The sequence below is a fragment of the Oncorhynchus kisutch genome, linkage group LG27 (assembly GCF_002021735.2).
Source record: "Oncorhynchus kisutch isolate 150728-3 linkage group LG27, Okis_V2, whole genome shotgun sequence".
Lineage (NCBI taxonomy): Eukaryota > Metazoa > Chordata > Actinopteri > Salmoniformes > Salmonidae > Oncorhynchus > Oncorhynchus kisutch.
In genome coordinates this window covers 11,958,033-11,976,026 of record NC_034200.2, presented here as the reverse complement: position 1 = coordinate 11,976,026, position 17,994 = coordinate 11,958,033, and the positions used below count along the sequence as shown (strand labels likewise).

General features: G+C 41.8%; 1 protein-coding gene across 2 annotated transcripts in view; it reads right to left on the bottom strand.

The window, feature by feature from the left end:
• Positions 1–17,994, bottom strand: part of LOC109871510 (zinc finger protein 263-like) — a 38,720-nt gene that overhangs the window by 13,746 nt on the left and 6,980 nt on the right. The window contains exons 2-4 of one of the 2 annotated variants that reach the window (XM_031806470.1): positions 15,421–15,542; positions 15,160–15,274; positions 14,181–14,958 (exon numbers count right to left, since the gene is read on the bottom strand). In XM_031806470.1, coding sequence (XP_031662330.1) covers positions 14,181–14,958; positions 15,160–15,274; positions 15,421–15,542 — 1,015 coding nt within the window. Of the gene's footprint in view, positions 1–12,241; positions 14,959–15,159; positions 15,275–15,420; positions 15,543–17,994 lie in introns of those variants that run through there. The other variant, XM_020463018.2, reaches the window with a different exon arrangement.

The following is a 17,994-nucleotide window of genomic DNA, read 5'->3' as shown; positions in this document are numbered from 1 at the left end:
CAAACTTAACTTTGCGGGACTTAAGACTGGGCATATAGCTAAGGTCCCTTTGGTTGCGACCGCAGCATGTGACATCCCGTGGGTTTACTATCTACAGAAAGTCACATGTATGGAAACTTGCAGAAAGGAGCACATTATAGTGTTTGCTGTTGTGAATGCAGTTTGATGGTTGAGCCCTCGGGCTATCAACCTCATGCCATCTTAAATCTGTAAATACAACAAATTGCCTTTTACACACTATCCTGCTGACTGACACATATACAAAAAGGATGTGCTTCTCAATAAAAGCTGAGAACCGACACTGTTCATTGAGCTTTCAACTATGCATGGTTGATTCTAATTTTTTTGCATATCTTATAAAAGTGGTGTTTAAAATAATCTGCAGTTTCTCTCTTCCTCTAGAATTGCTACCACAATTTGGCGACGAGGGTGGGATGCTAACTCCGCTTGTTGACTGCACCCGAGGAGACCGAAGTTAACTGCACAAGGGAGCTCAGGTGGGACCCTCCTCGGACCTGCCGGGAGTGTCAGTGAGTGGATACGCCATTCCTAACAGACAAAATAAATTCAGGGTGAGACTGATTTTCTTTTAAACATCATAGAAAATCATGTTCTAAGAACAGGTTGTGCACATTATGTCATTGTTGTAGCAAAGGCATATCCAGTTAGAAACTTTGTTGTAGCAGAGTTATTTCTGAATAGGGGAAGTCCAAGAAGTAATTCTAGGGCAAACATCCTGTTGAAGCAGGGTGATTTCCAATTGGAATAATTCTGTTGAAGCAGACCTATCCTGGTTAGAGACAGGGGTTGTGATTCTCTGTTGAAGCAGCTATGGGGATGATATGACACAGTTATGAGTTATGTGATTCCAGGGCACAATCCTGAGATAGAAAAAATGTAATATTCCTGCAGGTAAAAAAAATAATTACATATATATAAAAAATTAAGAAATAAAAGAAACAAACTATTTAAATAAGTAAATATTGTAAAAGAAAATGTATTAGTCAGTGTACTGGTAAAACAGTTGGTTATGACTGGGAAACCAGCTATAAATTTAAACACTACAACATTTTAAATTACATAGAGTAATTAAAAGGTATTTTTACTATTTTCAAATTATGAAAAAATAAGACGTTCCTAACCAGTGTTTGTTTTGTGTGTTTGTTTTTGTTTCCTGAGTGTGTGTATTGACAAGAGATTTATATTGTGGATGGGCAATGGACCCTATCAGCCCAACTGGCTGCACTGTGTGATTGAATAAATTAACACATTCTCCAGGGGCATCATTTATAAAATGGACTTATGATCAATTTTGATCTTAAGTATGACTTACGCAGAAAAACACGTATAAGAAGTTATTTATAAAACCTTACTTTGACGTGTATGGCTATTCTTTTTTCCCTTGCAGTTTAAGGTCAGACCATTTCTTTTTCACATCAGCCACAGTTCTGTCTTGCTGCCCCACCTTGTTCACTGCAGCGGCAACACACTCCCAAGCTACCTGTTTGGCTTTGTTTGTCAACCCACTATTTAGTCCACTGAATAATATGTGTTGCCTGTCTTCAATCTCCTCTACCATTGCCGTGACCTCGTCTTCCAAAAAGTTAGCTTTTCTCTTTTGGTCCATGGCTATTCCTGACTGAACCCGCATTCTATAAAGGGAAATCACTGATTGTAAAGGCACGTTCAGGTACCGTCAATTTTAATTTAATTTGAGATTTATAGATCAGTTGCGTAAGTTACAAATGGGCTTCTTAGAACCTGCGTAATAAAGTTTTTTTTATGCTCAGTATCTTTTATGAATCAAATGTAAGCACACCGTCAGAAATTATCTTACAACTAAGTTAAAGTATAAATCTAAGACATTTTTTATAAATGAGGCCCCAGTAATATATTCAGACGTTGCAGTATTGGTTCAAAACCGTTACCAATTAAAAGGCACAAATACCATAGCTACTCAGGTATCACTACCTTAAAAAATTGTTAAATTGGCAAATATTAGTGCCGTGAGTGAGTAAATCTAAACACTAAGGCCACGGCCAGGAAGATGTAAACTATAGCAAAACCACATAGGCATTAAAAGAAGCGCTAGAGTATTCTACGATTTCGGCTCGAATATGAAAAAATCCCATCGCGGAGAACTTTGTGGGCTATACTCGGCCTCGTCTCAGGATGGTAAGTTGGTGGTTGAAGTTATCCCTCTAGTGGTGTGGGGGCTGTGCTTTGGCAAAGTGGGTAGGGTTATATCCTTCCTGTTTGGCCCTGTCCGGGGGTATCATCGGATGGGGCCACAGTGTCTCCTGACCCCTCCTGTCTCAGCCTCCAGTATTTATGCTGCAGTAGTTTATGTGTCGGGGGGCTAGGGTCAATTTGTTATATCTGGAGTACTTCTCCTGTCTTATCCGGTGTCCTGTGTGAATTTAAGTATGCTCTCTCTAATTCTCTCTTTCTTTCTCTCGGAGGACCTGAGCCCTAGGACCATGCCTCAGGACTACCTGGCATGATGACTCCTTGCTGTCCCCAGTCCTCCTGGCCGTGCTGCTGCTCCAGTTTCAACTGTTCTGCCTGCGGCTATGGAATCCTGACTTCTTCACCGGACGTGCTACCTGTCCCAGACCTGCTGTTTTCAACTCTCTAGGGACAGCAGGAGTGGTAGAGATACTCTTCATGATAGGCTATGAAAAGCCAACTGACATTTACTCCTGAGGTGCTGATTTGCTGCACCCTCGAGAACTACTGTGATTATTATTATTTGACCATGCTGGTCATTTATGAACATTTGAACATCTTGGCCATGTTCTGTTATAATCTCCACCCGGCACAGCCAGAAGAGGACTGGCCACCCCTCATAGCCTGGTTCCTTTCTTAGGTTTCTTCCTAGGTTTTGGCCTTTCTAGGGAGTTTTTCCTAGCCACCGTGCTTCTACACCTGCATTGCTTGCTGTTTGTGGTTTTAGGCTGGGTTTCTGTACAGCACTTTGAGATATCAGCTGATGTCCGAAGGGCTATATAAATAAATTTGATTCATAGAAAATTACTTACAAGCATTTTCATTAAACTAGCATTAACATGAGGAAAAAGAGGGTAGAGGAAAGACTCTTTCACATATTACATTACAATTGTAAGCGACCTCTGTTTTAACTAGAGATCGACCAATTAATCGGAATGGCCGATTAATTAGGGCCGATTTCAAGTTTTCATAACAATCGGAAATCTGTATTTTTGAACACCGATTTGGCCGAACGTATTTATTTCATTTTTGTACACCTTTATTTATCCTTTATTTAACGAGGCAGAAGTCAGTTAAGAACACATTCTTATTTTCAATGACGGCCTAGGAACGGTGGGTTAACTGCCTTGTTCAGGGGCAGAATGACAGATTTGTATCTTGTCAGCACGGGGATTCAATCTTGCAACCTTAGGGTTAACTAGTCCAACGCTCTAACCACCTGATTACATTGCACTCCACGAGGAGACTGCCTGTTACACAAATGCAGTAAGAAGCCAAGGTAAGTTGCTAGCTAGCATTAAACGTATCTTATAAAAACAATCAATTAATCATAATCATTAGTTAACTACACATGGTTGATGATATTACTAGTTTATCTAGCGTGTCCTGCGTTGCATATAATCGATGCGGTGCGTATTCGCGAAAAAGGACTGTCTTACTCAAATGTGTACCTAACCATACACATCAATGCCTTTCTTAAAATCAATACACAGAAGTATATATTTTTAAACCTGCATATTTTGCCGAAAGAAATCCAGGTTAGCAGGCAATAATAACCAGGTGAAATTGTGTCACTTCTCTTGCGATTATTGCACGCAGAGTCAGTGTATATGCAACAATTTGGGTTGCCTAATTTCCAGAATTTTACGTAATTATGACATAACATTGAAGTTTGTGCAATGTAACAGGAATATTTAGACTTATGGATGCCACCCGTTAGATAAAATACGCAACAGTTCCGTATTTCACTGAAAGAATAAACATCTTGTTTTCGAGATGATGGTTTCCGGATTCAACCATATTAATGACCTAATGCTCGTATTTATGTGTGTTATTATGTTATAATTAAGTCTATGATTTGATAAAGCAGTCTGACTGAGCGATGGTAGGCACCAGCAGGCTCGTAAGCATTCATTCAAACAGCACTTTTGTGCGTTTTGCCAGCAGCTTGTCGCTGTGCTTCAAGCATTGAGCTGTTTATGACTTCAAGCCTATCAACTCCTGAGATAAGGCTGGTGTAACCGATGTGAAATGGCTAGCTAGTTAGCGGGGTGCACGCTAATAGCGTTTCAAACGTCACTCGCTCTGAGACTTGGAGTGGTTGTTCCCCTTGCTCTGCAAGGGCCGCGGCTTTCGTGGAGCGATGGGTAACGCTGCTTCGAGGGTGGCTGTTTTCGATGTGGTCTTGGTTCGAGCCCAGGTAGGGGCGAGGAGAGGTACGGAAGCTATACTGTTACACTGGCAATACTAAAGTGCCTATAAGAACATCCAATAGTCAAAGGTATATGAAATACAAATCATATAGAGAAAAATTGTCCTATATATCCTATCATAACTACAACCTAAAACATCTTCCTGTTAAAAAGGAACCACCAGCTTTCATATGTTCTCATGTTCTGCAAGGAACTTAAACATTAGCTTTTTTACATGGCACATATTGCACTTTTACTTCCTTCTCCAACACTTTGTTTTTGCATTATTTAAACCAAATTGAACATGTTTAATTTTATTTGAGGCTAAATAGATTTTATTGATGTATTATATTAAGTTAAAATAAGTGTTCGTTCAGTATTGTTGTAATTGTCATAATTACACACAAAAAAATTATAATAATTTAAAGAAAATTGGCCGATTATCATCTTTTTTGGTCCTCCAATAATCGGTATCAGCGTTGAAAAATCATAATCGGTCGACCTGCACGATATATCGGTGAACATATCGGAATCAACCGATATTAGCTAAAAATGCCAAAATCAGTATTGGCCCGATGTCTAGTTTACCACCGATGTCAAAAACCGATGTCAGCTACCGTGCATACCTATATAATGTAGGTACATGACGTAATAACGCCACGTAAAATGTTGCGCTACACGTGCAACACAGCATTCCTAACCTAGCCCACACAATGTCTGCTGTGTAGATCGAACAGTCAACAAGTCATTCGGACAGTCATTTGAAAGGTTAAGACAATTTGAGCGACACAACTCAAAGGTGAAATCCATTAAAGCTAAAATAAAGGAATTCATTGCCCTTGACAATCAACTGCTCTCTGTCGTGGGTGATGTTGGCTTTTGCCGACTGGTCGGGCACCGGTACATACTACCAAGTGCGCTATTTTTCAGATGTTGCTCCCTGTTACACAGTAATAGCGTCACTGCTATTTGCTTCACGACATACATACTATGGAATGTCGTTTGGGTCTTTGTGTGTCAAAGATACAGTAGCACTGTCAAAGCTGTACAAAATAGTCTGCAAACAAGCAAACACCGCCACGAACGATGTGTTTACAATACCACGTTGGTAATAAAGCTCCATTGTTCGACCACAACTCCTGGGGTAGCTAGCTTTAGGTTGGTACCTAGCTAGCACCAATACAACCTGCCTGAACATAATGATAAATAAATAATTTCATTATTCTTAGAAATTATTTAGGAATCCTTGTGAGTAAGTATTACCTAGGTTGCCACTTGTTGTTCGCCTATTGAAATTGAACTTCAGTTCATGAAAAAAAATAGCTAGCCAGCTACTTAACCCTGTTGCCCAAAGCAAACAATCAGCCAGCCAGCTTCATCTGGCTAGTGATACTCGACCGGACATGGTTATGTGTTCTGAAGCTTGCCACAATAAGGATTAGGCACAACAGTGGAATTTGCGGTTTCTTTCAAAATAAGTGTCATTGACAGTGATGTAAATGAATACAAATAGTAGAATTATGCCATACTTTATTTTGAAGGCTAACCGCAAAGTCCACTATTGTGGCTAATCCTTATTGTGGCTAGCTTCACATAGATGGGTGCGACCACCATTAATCAAATAAGAACTGTCTTATAAATTAGTTATTTTAGATGACACCTAGCTATATAGATAGCTAGCCAACTATAGCTACTGAAACAGATTGTCGTGTTATTTGACATGTATCTTTTTTGACATGCAAAGGTCCAAACGGCGTTCCATAGAAATCCTGGTTGAGAATGCAACGACTGAACAATGAAACAGCACAGCAAGTAAGTGAAAGAAAGAGGTTTTGATTATGTTTTGCTGGTAATGGGGACATACGTAAATGCCAACAAAATTACTTTTTGGTCAGTGTGGTGTGTATGTAACCTTTATTTAACTAGGCATGTCAGTTAAGAACAAATTCTTATTTACAATGGCGGCCCGGATGACGCTAGGCAAATTGTGAGCCGCCCTATGGTATTCCCAATCACTGCCAGATGAGATACAGCCTGGATTTGAACCAGGGACTGTAGTGACGCCTCTTGCACTGAGATGCGGTACCATAGGCCGCTGCGTCCGTGTGTGTGTTAACTATTTAACTGTACTAGAATGCTTAAGGCCGCTAAAATTTTAAACAACGGGTATCGGTATTAAGTCTTGTCCATGTTCCTACCAGTACAACAGCAGCATGAAATACGTTTTGACCGGATCTCTCTCCATGCTCACTCCATGTGGCATTCCTGAGAGACAAAGCATGAGAGAAAAGGCAGTTGATAGCTTCGACTGGATGCTGTGTACAGGTTGCTCGGAAGCACAAGGTCGGAAGTGAACGCCATTTCTTCAGCCGGTTAGGGTGGTTAAGGTTCACACTTGACTATCAATTTATCCCTTCCATGCATCTAAACACCATATGTGGTCAACTTCACCATGACCTCTAAAGAGGACAAACTAAAACAAAAGTTAAGCCATTTTTTATTCAGAAAACTACCGTATGACAAATTATAACCTTCCCAATTTTCTTAATACAACATTCCTAAAACAAATGTCAAAGAGAATAAGAATACAGTCTAAACCATTTTCCCCAAATTGGCTAATACTAACCTTATCATCTTGGCGATCTCACTGAAAGTTACAGGGTCAGGGAGTCAGAGGGACAATCCTTAGGGAGACATTCTGACAATACAGCAGACGCAATCTGATGAGATTTGCTATGGAAGCAAGGCAACAGCAATACACTTCTTCATATTAAACTAGAGGTGGGAAAAAATGTTCTTCCTTTCATAGGCAGACATGTGAAGAAATACATTTGCATATTTACCAAAGGCTACCTGTTATATCAAAAATTCACAAATTAGAATAACAAATCAAATGTGAATTTTAACTCTTCATAACTCCATAAGGAAATAATTGTATCCTATAAGGTAATGGTAAAATAGACTTTTATAGACTCCCTTTCAAAGGGAGAGAAAATTAAAATTTCGTTAGTTTTCACTTAGCTCAATCTCAATCAGTCCAAATAATTACATTTTGAAATTCTTACTTTCCAATTAACTTCCCATTTCCTTTTGTTACCTTCACTAGTCTACATCTGTTTCCTTTAACTCAGAAGCCCTCTCAATCACCATCATACTCTACCTCTGTCTTTCCGTCTAACGTTTACTTTACCAGGTGAATAAAACGTTTTAAATTAGTCAAAACAAACATGATAACTTCTGTTCACAGGAAGGCCACTTTACTTACTCGTGACCCATCATCCCTTTCGTCAATTCTATGAACCTATTTTAGAATAAAACGGAATAAAGTGTCTCACGAGATTAAAACCCCTAGGGTTTTCCTGAGTCTACGAGGAGTGTTTGGTCGTGCCAAAGAATGCATTGTTCCTACTCAATCACGTGTAATGTTCTTTGTGACATCAAAACCACCAAGTATGTTATCTCTTGTTTCACTGGTTGTACCATATGATGCCTTGTGACCCTGCTCTATCAAATAGTGATGTCTGGCATATGAGTTTCTTTGTCTTTTTACACCAATAACAAGTCACTACATACTGTATCAACACAGAACCCTCAAATGTACACCCTTTAGTGATTGTAACTTCTTCGGGATCGGTGGGTCCTCCAAGTGACGGTTGAGCTAACGTAGGCTAATGCGATTAGCATGAGGTTGTAAGTAACAAGAATATTTCCCAGGACATAGACATATCTGATATCAGCAGAAAGCTTAAATGCTTGTTAAAGAAATGTCTCGTTATATGCTAGGGTTTTTTCTAACCTGATACAAACTTGTCTTTGTGGGACTTAAGACCAAAGGTCCGTTTGGTTGCGACTGCAGCATGTGGGTTTACTATCTACAGAAAGTCACATGTATGGAAACTCGCAGAAAGGAGCACATTATAGTGTTTGCTGTTGTGAATGCAGTTAGCACAAGGTTGATAGCCGGATGGCTCAACCGTCTATCTTAAAGCTGCACAGACAACTAATGGCCTTTTACACACTATCTGCTGACTGCCATGCATACAAGTACTTCTCTATAAAAGCTGAGAACCGACACTGTTCATTGAGCTTTCAACTATGTACTGTTGAGTGGATGGTTGATTCTCATTTTTTGCAAATCTTATAATAAAGTGTTGTTTCAAAGAATCTGCAGTTTCTCTCTTCCTATAGAATTGCTACCACAACATCCATGGCCACATTTTAAGGTTACAGATACTTCCGGCGCCGACAGAGATGGCCGCCTCGCTTCGCGTTCCTAGGAAACTATGCAGTTTTTTGTTTTTTTACGTGTTATTTCTTACATTAGTACCCCAGGTCATCTTAGGTTTCATTACATACAGTCGAGAAGAACTACTGAATATAAGATCAGCGTCAACTCACCATCAGTACGACCAAGAATATGTTTTTCGCGACGCGGATCCTGTGTTCTGCCTTACAAACAGTACAACGGAGCGGATCCTATGCAGCGACCCAAAAAAACGACTCCGAAAGAGAGGGAAACGAGGCGGTCTTCTGGTCAGACTCCGGAGATGGGCACACCGTGCACCACTCCCTAGCATTCTTCTTGCCAATGTCCAGTCTCTTGACAACAAGGTTGATGAAATCCGAGCAAGGGTAGCATTCCAGAGGGACATCAGAGACTGTAACGTTCTTTGCTTCACGGAAACGTGGCTCACCGGAGAGACGCTATCCGAAGTGGTGCAGCCAACGGGTTTCTCCACGCATCGCGCCGACAGAAACAAACATCTTTCTGGTAAGAAGAGGGGTGGGGGCGTATGCCTTACGGACAACGTGACATGGTGTGATGAAAGAAACATACAGGAACTCAAATCCTTCTGTTCACCGGATTTAGAATTCCTCACAATCAAATGTAGACCGCATTATCTACCAAGAGAATTCTCTTCGATTATAATCACAGCCGTATATATCCCCCCCCCAAGCAGACACATCGATGGCTCTGAACGAACTTTATTTAACTCTCTGCAAACGATTTATCCGGAGGCTGCATTCATTGTAGCTGGGGATTTTAACAAGGCTAATCTGAAAACAAGACTCCCTAAATTTTATCAGCATATCGATTGCGCAACCAGGGGTGGAAAGACCTTGGATCATTGTTACTCTAACTTCCGCGACGCATATAAGGCCCTGCCCTGCCCCCCTTTCGGAAAAGCTGACCACGACTCCATTTTGTTGATCCCTGCATACAGACAGAAACTAAAACAAGAGGCTCCCACGCTGAGGTCTGTCCAATGCTGGTCCGACCAAGCTGACTCCACACTCCAAGACTGCTTCCATCACGTGGACTGGGAGATGTTTCGTATTGCGTCAGATAACAACATTGACGAATACGCTGATTCGGTGTGCGAGTTCATTAGAACGTGCGTTGAAGATGTCGTTCCCATAGCAACGATTAAAACATTCCCTAACCAGAAACCGTGGATTGATGGCAGGTTTTGTGTGAAACTGAAAGCGCGAACCACTGCTTTTAATCAGGGCAAGGTGTCTGGTAACATGACCGAATACAAACAGTGCAGCTATTCCCTCCGCAAGGCTATCAAACAAGCTAAGCGCCAGTACAGAGACAAAGTAGAATCTCAATTCAACGGCTCAGACACAAGAGGCATGTGGCAGGGTCTACAGTCAATCACGGACTACAGGAAGAAATCCAGCCCAGTCACGGACCAGGATGTCTTGCTCCCAGGCAGACTAAATAACTTTTTTGCCCGCTTTGAGGACAATACTGTGCCACTGACACGGCCTGCAACGAAAACATGCGGTCTCTCCTTCACTGCAGCCGAGGTGAGTAAGACATTTAAACGTGTTAACCCTCGCAGGGCTGCAGGCCCAGACGGCATCCCCAGCCGCGCCCTCAGAGCATGCGCAGACCAGCTGGCCGGTGTGTTTACGGACATATTCAATCAATCCCTATACCAGTCTGCTGTTCCCACATGCTTCAAGAGGGCCACCATTGTTCCTGTTCCCAAGAAAGCTAAGGTAACTGAGCTAAACGACTACCGCCCCGTAGCACTCACTTCCGTCATCATGAAGTGCTTTGAGAGACTAGTCAAGGACCATATCACCTCCACCCTACCTGACACCCTAGACCCACTCCAATTTGCTTACTGCCCAAATAGGTCCACAGACAATGCAATCTCAACCACACTGCACACTGCCCTAACCCATCTGGACAAGAGGAATACCTATGTGAGAATGCTGTTCATCGACTACAGCTCGGCATTCAACACCATAGTACCCTCCAAGCTCGTCATCAAGCTCGAGACCCTGGGTCTCGACCCCACCCTGTGCAACTGGGTACTGGACTTCCTGACGGGCCGCCCCCAGGTGGTGAGGGTAGGCAACAACATCTCCTCCCCGCTGATCCTCAACACTGGGGCCCCACAAGGGTGCGTTCTGAGCCCTCTCCTGTACTCCCTGTTTACCCACGACTGCGTGGCCACGCACGCCTCCAACTCAATCATCAAGTTTGCGGACGACACAACAGTGGTAGGCTTGATTACCAACAACGACGAGACGGCCTACAGGGAGGAGGTGAGGGCCCTCGGAGTGTGGTGTCAGGAAAATAACCTCACACTCAACGTCAACAAAACTAAGGAGATGATTGTGGACTTCAGGAAACAGCAGAGGGAACACCCCCCTATCCACATCGTTGGAACAGTAGTGGAGAGGGTAGCAAGTTTTAAGTTCCTTGGCATACACATCACAGACAAACTGAATTGGTCCACTCACACAGACAGCATCGTGAAGAAGGCGCAGCAGCGCCTATTCAACCTCAGGAGGCTGAAGAAATTCGGCTTGTCACCAAAAGCACTCACAAACTTCTACAGATGCACAATCGAGAGCATCCTGGCGGGCTGTATCACCGCCTGGTATGGCAACTGCACCGCCCTCAACAGTAAGGCTCTCCAGAGGGTAGTGAGGTCTGCACAACGCATCACCGGGGGCAAACTACCTGCCCTCCAGGACACCTACACCACCCGATGCTACAGGAAGGCCATAAAGATCATCAAGGACATCAACCACCCGAGCCACTGCCTGTTCACCCCGCTGTCATCCAGAAGGCGAGGTCAGTACAGGTGCATCAAAGCTGGGACCGAGAGACTGAAAAACAGCTTCTATCTCAAGGCCATCAGACTGTTAAACAGCCACCACTAACATTGAGTGGCTGCTGCCAACACACTGTCAATGACACTGACTCAACTCCAGCCACTTTAATAATGGGAATTGATGGGAAATGATGTAAATATATCACTAGCCACTTTAAACAATGCTACCTTATGTAATGTTACTTACCCTACATTATTCATCTCATATGCATACGTATATACTGCACTCTATATCATCGACTGCATCCTTATGTAATACATGTATCACTAGCCACTTTAACTATGCCACTTTGTTTACATACTCATCTCATATGTTATACTGTACTCGATATCATCTACTGGATCTTGCCTATGCTGCTCTGTACCATCACTCATTCATATATCCTTATGTACATATTCTTTATCCCCTTACACTGTGTATAAGACAGTAGTTTTTTTGGAATTGTTAGTTAGATTACTTGTTCGTTATTACTGCATTGTCGGAACTAGAAGCACAAGCATTTCGCTACACTCGCATTAACATCTGCTAACCATGTGTATGTGACAAATAAAATTTGATTTGATTCTAATGTAATCACAAAGCATGCATGTTCAAGATAGCATGCATATGTCATAGTAGGTCTGTGGAGAACTTCAACATTGCTGTAATAATCTGTACAGAATCTCAAACAGCATTGATCACTTGCATCATGTACTTTTAATGTAATCCAGGTCATTTAGTTCTGCTATTAATGAAGCACCATGATAACACATTACTCTGTTGTATAAATAAACAATATCTGATGTCGTGTTCCAATTTGAACATTGCTGTGCTTTTAAAATGGTTGAAAGCGCATTGATAGACATTTGGGTAAGAACTAAACCAAAAATCAGACATAGTTTTCCATTGGAATTTGGATGTGCTTTTAGATGTGTCATCACTATGCTTTCAACCAACACTTTTTTGAGTGGGTGAATATAGGTTGTAATCTCATTGATCAATGTCTCTATCCACACCTGGATTCTGCACATTACAGAATTATGAAAATAATAAACTGTCAAATTGGTTGTTGATTATTGCTAGACAACCATTTTCAGGTCTTGGTATTGATTTTCATGTACATTTTAGTCAAAACTATAACTTGGCCACTCAGGAACATTCATTGGCTTCTTAGTTAGCACTTTAGTGCCTTGTTACAAACAGGATTCATGTTTTGGAACATTGTTCATCTGTACAGGTTCCTTGTTATCCCACTGTCAATTAGGTTAGTATTGTGGAGTAACTACAATGTTGTTGATCCATCCTCAGTTCTCTCTTATCACAGCCATTTTAAAGTCACCATTGGCCTCATGGTGAAATCCCAGAGCAGTTTCCTTCCTCTGCGGCAACTAAGTCAGGAAGGACGCCTGTATCTTTGTTGTGACTCGGGTGTATTGGTACACCATCCAAAGTGTAATTTAATAACTTCACCATGCTCAAAATTATATTCAATGTCTGCTTTGTTTTACCCATCTACCAATAGGTGCCCTTCTCTGCAAGGCATTAGAAAACATCCCTGGTCTGTTGTTCAATCTGTGTTTGAAATTCACTGATTGACTGTACCCCACACAAAACTACCTGTGGGGTACAGAGATGAAAGTCATTAAAAATAATGTTAAACACTTATTGCACACAGTGAGTCCATGCAACTTGTTAAGAAAATGTTTACTCAAACTTATTTAGGCTTGCCCTAACAAAGGGGTTGAATACTTACTGACTCAAGACATTTCAGCTTTTCATTTTTAATTAATTTGTATACATTTCTAAATATAAGATTCCACTTTGACATTAAGGGGTATTATGTGAAAAGCAAGTGGCAACAAATATTAGTTTAATCCGTTTTAAATTCAAGCTGTAAAAAGTCAAGGGGTATGAATACTTCCTGAAGGCACTGTACATTAACATGTAAACTGTTGCACTGAAACATTTTATTGCCTTGCAATATAACTTTCAAAAAATATAATTCAAGAAATAAAGTTGAGTTATTTACCTGACTTGATACGAGACTGTCCCTTGTAGCAAGAAATTGTTCAACATAGTGTTTGTTTAAGTAGACTACACATACTAAAATGGCTACTATACGTTTTCTTTATCTAAATGCGCAGGGTTGACTATTTCTTTCTACATTTGATTAAATAACATTTATGACTGATTAAGTTGTAAATAGGTTGTTCAAATGAAACTGTGGAGCTGTCAACAGTCAAACATGAAAACCATTTCACAAATCAATTAGGAGGAAAAGCATGTCAAAATGTCTCAAAACACCTTCTGTACCCCATTTTCACATAGAAAGTGTTATAGAAACATCATGCAATTATGTTTTATTTGTTCCATCTGGTCTGAGACAACATTAAACTTGTGTGTGGATCCCCAGGGTATGGGGGTACCACATGTTGAGACACTGGACTCTCTCCTATGTGAGTTCTCTGATGTGACTTCATACTGGAGCGCTGGGTGAAGCATTTCCCACACTGTGAGCACTTGTAGGGCTTCTCCCCGCTGTGGACCACAGCATGTCTGATCAGGTTGTACTGCTTGGGGAAACTCCTGCCACACTGTTCGCAGGTGTACGGTTTCTCTCCTGTGGTGCCGCCCGACCTCCACTGAGTCCTCATTCTCTTCACCATGTTAAAACTACTGCGACTCAGGCTGTATCCAGAGAAGGTGGAGGTGGTGGCCATGTTTGACCCTGTCGTGCACTCACTCATTCTCACTGTTGCTTCTGAAGCCCTGTGCTGATGCTGCCTTGGCTGTAGAGCTAAACTATTTCCATCATTATTAGAGTTCAGCATCTCACTGCTCTGTCCTTCTGGCATCTGTTGTCTAGTCTCATCAGCCAATGTCCTGACATGTTTTTTCATGTGTGCTGCTGCACTGAACATGTTAGCATGTGGTTTCCCTATAGAGTGAAGGGATGACCCTCCATCATCTATCATAGTAGGTAGGGATGGCAGCCCACTATGAGATGGGAAAATTGAGATATTCTGAGAGTACTCCTCTATGGCATGAAAGGAGAAATCTGGGTGGCCATCAGGGTCAGTGTCTCTATCTGGATCCACAGAGGTCCACAGCTGCCCATCAGTCTCATCCATGACAAACTGGTCAGGTCCTTCCAGGGCCGTGGTCTGATCCAGCTCCCTTTTCTCATCCTTCACCATCACTTGCTCTAGCGAGTCCTCATCCTCGGCTGGCTGGTGCTGCTCTGTGCTAAACACCTCTGTAGATGTGAGCCGGGGTGTGCCTGGTTCCTTTGGACCATCAGAATTGGGATAATGTTCCACTGAGTCTTCAGGAGATATGTTGGGTTGTGTGATGAAGTCCTCATCAAAGTGCCGTTGCTCAAAGGATGGTGGTTGCCCAGGCTTGGAACCAGACTCTATAAAGATTTGGGACAAACATAATAAACATTACAAAAGACCCTTAACAGTTGCCAAACATGGATGCTTTAGAATTGACTGAGTATGTACGTGCACTCCATATGCCAGAACATAAAACACCAATGTAGCAACTTGGAATGAGCATACCACCATATCCACACTTTCACAGACAGAGCAGTATCACTTATGGTCGCACCCACCCTCTCCAGTGATCATGAGCTCTTCCTGAGGGTCAGTCTTCCACACATCCTCTGCTGTCTCTTCATCTTTGATCAGTATGGGTTCAGTCTCTGCTCTCTGCTCTACATCTGTAGGCTGTAACAAGGGACTGAGGTTATCATTCTGGACACACCATATTTAACACTTCTCATTCCCATGAATCACACAAAAGCTGATATTCCAATAACAGAATTGATCCAAGAGGTCAGGTCTCTGTAATTGTAAAAGGTGATGCGTCACACCTGGGGTTGAGAGTCCTCTTCAACAGCCATCTCTCCATCTCTCCACTGTGATTTACTCTTCTGCTTGTTCAAAACAATCTTGACTGGATATGAAGATCCCTCTGATGCCATGGGGTAAAGAACTGCGAAATAATTGTATTCAGTCAAATATTATGGCTATTCACACACACACACACACACACACACACACTTGGGTTTTGCATGTGCAACGAATTTATCATTAATTAATTGCCAGAAGATTCCGACCCTACGTTACGCTTGTTTACACCGAGCTGCACTGGGGTCAGACAGCATAACTGTGTAGATCAAGACACTGCGGGGCCAGTATGAGACATGGCTCAGAAAACTTAACTCAATCCAGGAATGAGAAATTAGTTTAGGGCTGACCCCATTCATAAAACTGGTCGATTGTTTGGTCGACAGGCTGCTGTTAGACCAAGCCTTCTTTAGTCGAACAGTAGCAAAAAATATATAAATAATCATGGTTTACAAGACACCGGTCTGATTTGTGCCTGTCTGAGTGGACTGATCCATTGTGGAGGCCATGGGTTGGCACAGTCCATCACCCTAAGACATGCTACTGAAATTGTATATGGTTATATTACATAAGAAAAATAGTGCAACACTAAAATAATAATATTGGTTTATAACAAACACACTTTCTCCCACGTTGGATAGGAGGTCCCTGTCCGCGGTTCTGAATCAGCGCGCTGTTTAATTGGCGCCTTTCCCTAGACCATGTTGCTATGTGTATAATAGCAAAGTTAGTCAACATATTGGTGTTGAGAACAATGTGGCGGAGGCAGCAGTGGAGTTATGAGATGAGAAAACAGCCCTGGACTTAATAGTCTAAGAAAAGTGAGGAGAGGAAACCCCAACTAAATTTATGGTTTGGCGATGTGGCCAAAATATCATAACACAGCATTTTATTTTTTATTAGGCAAATGTATCATATCATTTTTACGGTATGATGGTATATATTTTTTTTAAATAAAAGTAAAAAATGTGCTTCATGAGTTGGTGTGTGACCGACCCTAGAATGGAAAGACATACATTCTAAGTGATTTCAATTGGTTTTTCAAATCAGCTTCAACCCAAAATATTTTTTCAGCATTTTCATACATTTCTGCACTCATTTGAGATCATTTCCGCACTGCCACATAGGGCTGCATGATATGGTCAAACAATCTAGACCTTATTTTTAACCAAATGTTGCAACTGCCATTTAGAGAAAAACACTTGGGTGAAACTGTTGGGAGTCATGGAAATATAATGATTATTCAAATTCTATAGTTAGAATAGAATAGTGGGCACTTTGAATACAGTGTTTGACATGACAAATGAAAATGCTAGGGAGGAGTTATTGTGAAGTGCTAAAAAAGTATTTCCTAGGGGACCCTATAATCTTTGGCTACATTGAATGTTTTCTCTTAGCTACTTCTTGTAGCTAACATTCTTGCTTCGCGTATTCATGTTTGATTTAGAAGATACTGTTGCACAAAAGAAAAAGAACATGCAGATGTACAGAACCGGTCAAAAGTGTGGACACCGACTCATTCAAGGGTTTCTTTATTTGTACTATTTTCTACATGGTAGAATAATAGTGAAGACATCAAAATGATGAAATAACACATATGGAATCATGTAGCAGCGAAAAGTGTTAAATTAAAATATATTTCATATGAGATTCTTCAAAGTAGCCACTCTGCCAAGATGACAGCTTTGCACACTCTTGGAATTCTCTCAACTACCTTCATGAGGTAGTCGCCTGGAATGCTTTTCCAACAGTCTTGAAGGAGTTCCCATATGCTGAGCACTCGTTGGCTCCTTTCTCTTCACTCTGCGGTACAACTCATCCTAAAACCTCTCAATTGCGTTGAGGTCGGGTGAATGGAGTTAAGGTAATCTGATGCAGCACCTCCATCCTTCTTGGTCAATTAGCCCTTACACAGCCTGTGTTGCTTCACTGTCCTGTCATTGTCCCGTTTGCGCATAGTGGGACAGGCTTATCGCTACAGAATGCTGTGGTAGCCATGCTGGTTAAGTGTGCCTTGGATTCTAAATAAATAACTGACATTGTCACCAGCAAAACACCCCCACACCACCTCCATGCTTCACGGTGGGAACCACACATGCAGAGATCAGCCCGTTCACCTACTCTGCGTCTCACAAAGACACGGCGGTTGTAACCAAAAATCAAAAATTTGGACTCATCAGGCCAAAAGACAGATTTCCACAGGGTCTAACGTCCATTGCTCATGTTTCTTGGCCCAAGCAAGTCTCTTCTTCTTATTGGTGTCCTGTTGAGATGTGTATGTTACTTGAACTCTGAGGCATTTATTTGGCCTGCAATCTGAGGTGCAGACAATTGCCCATTTCTGAGGCTGGAAACTCAGATGAACTTTTCCCCTGCAGCAGATGTAACTATGGGTCTTCCATTCTTGTGGCATGGGTGCCTCGTCGACTGTGCTTCGCGTGGATTCTGGTGGGCGGACCGAAGAGGTGCCGTCGATGCGGCGGGATGAGGAATCTGGGGCTCAGGATGTAAACAAACATGGCCCAGTTCCCAGCTGC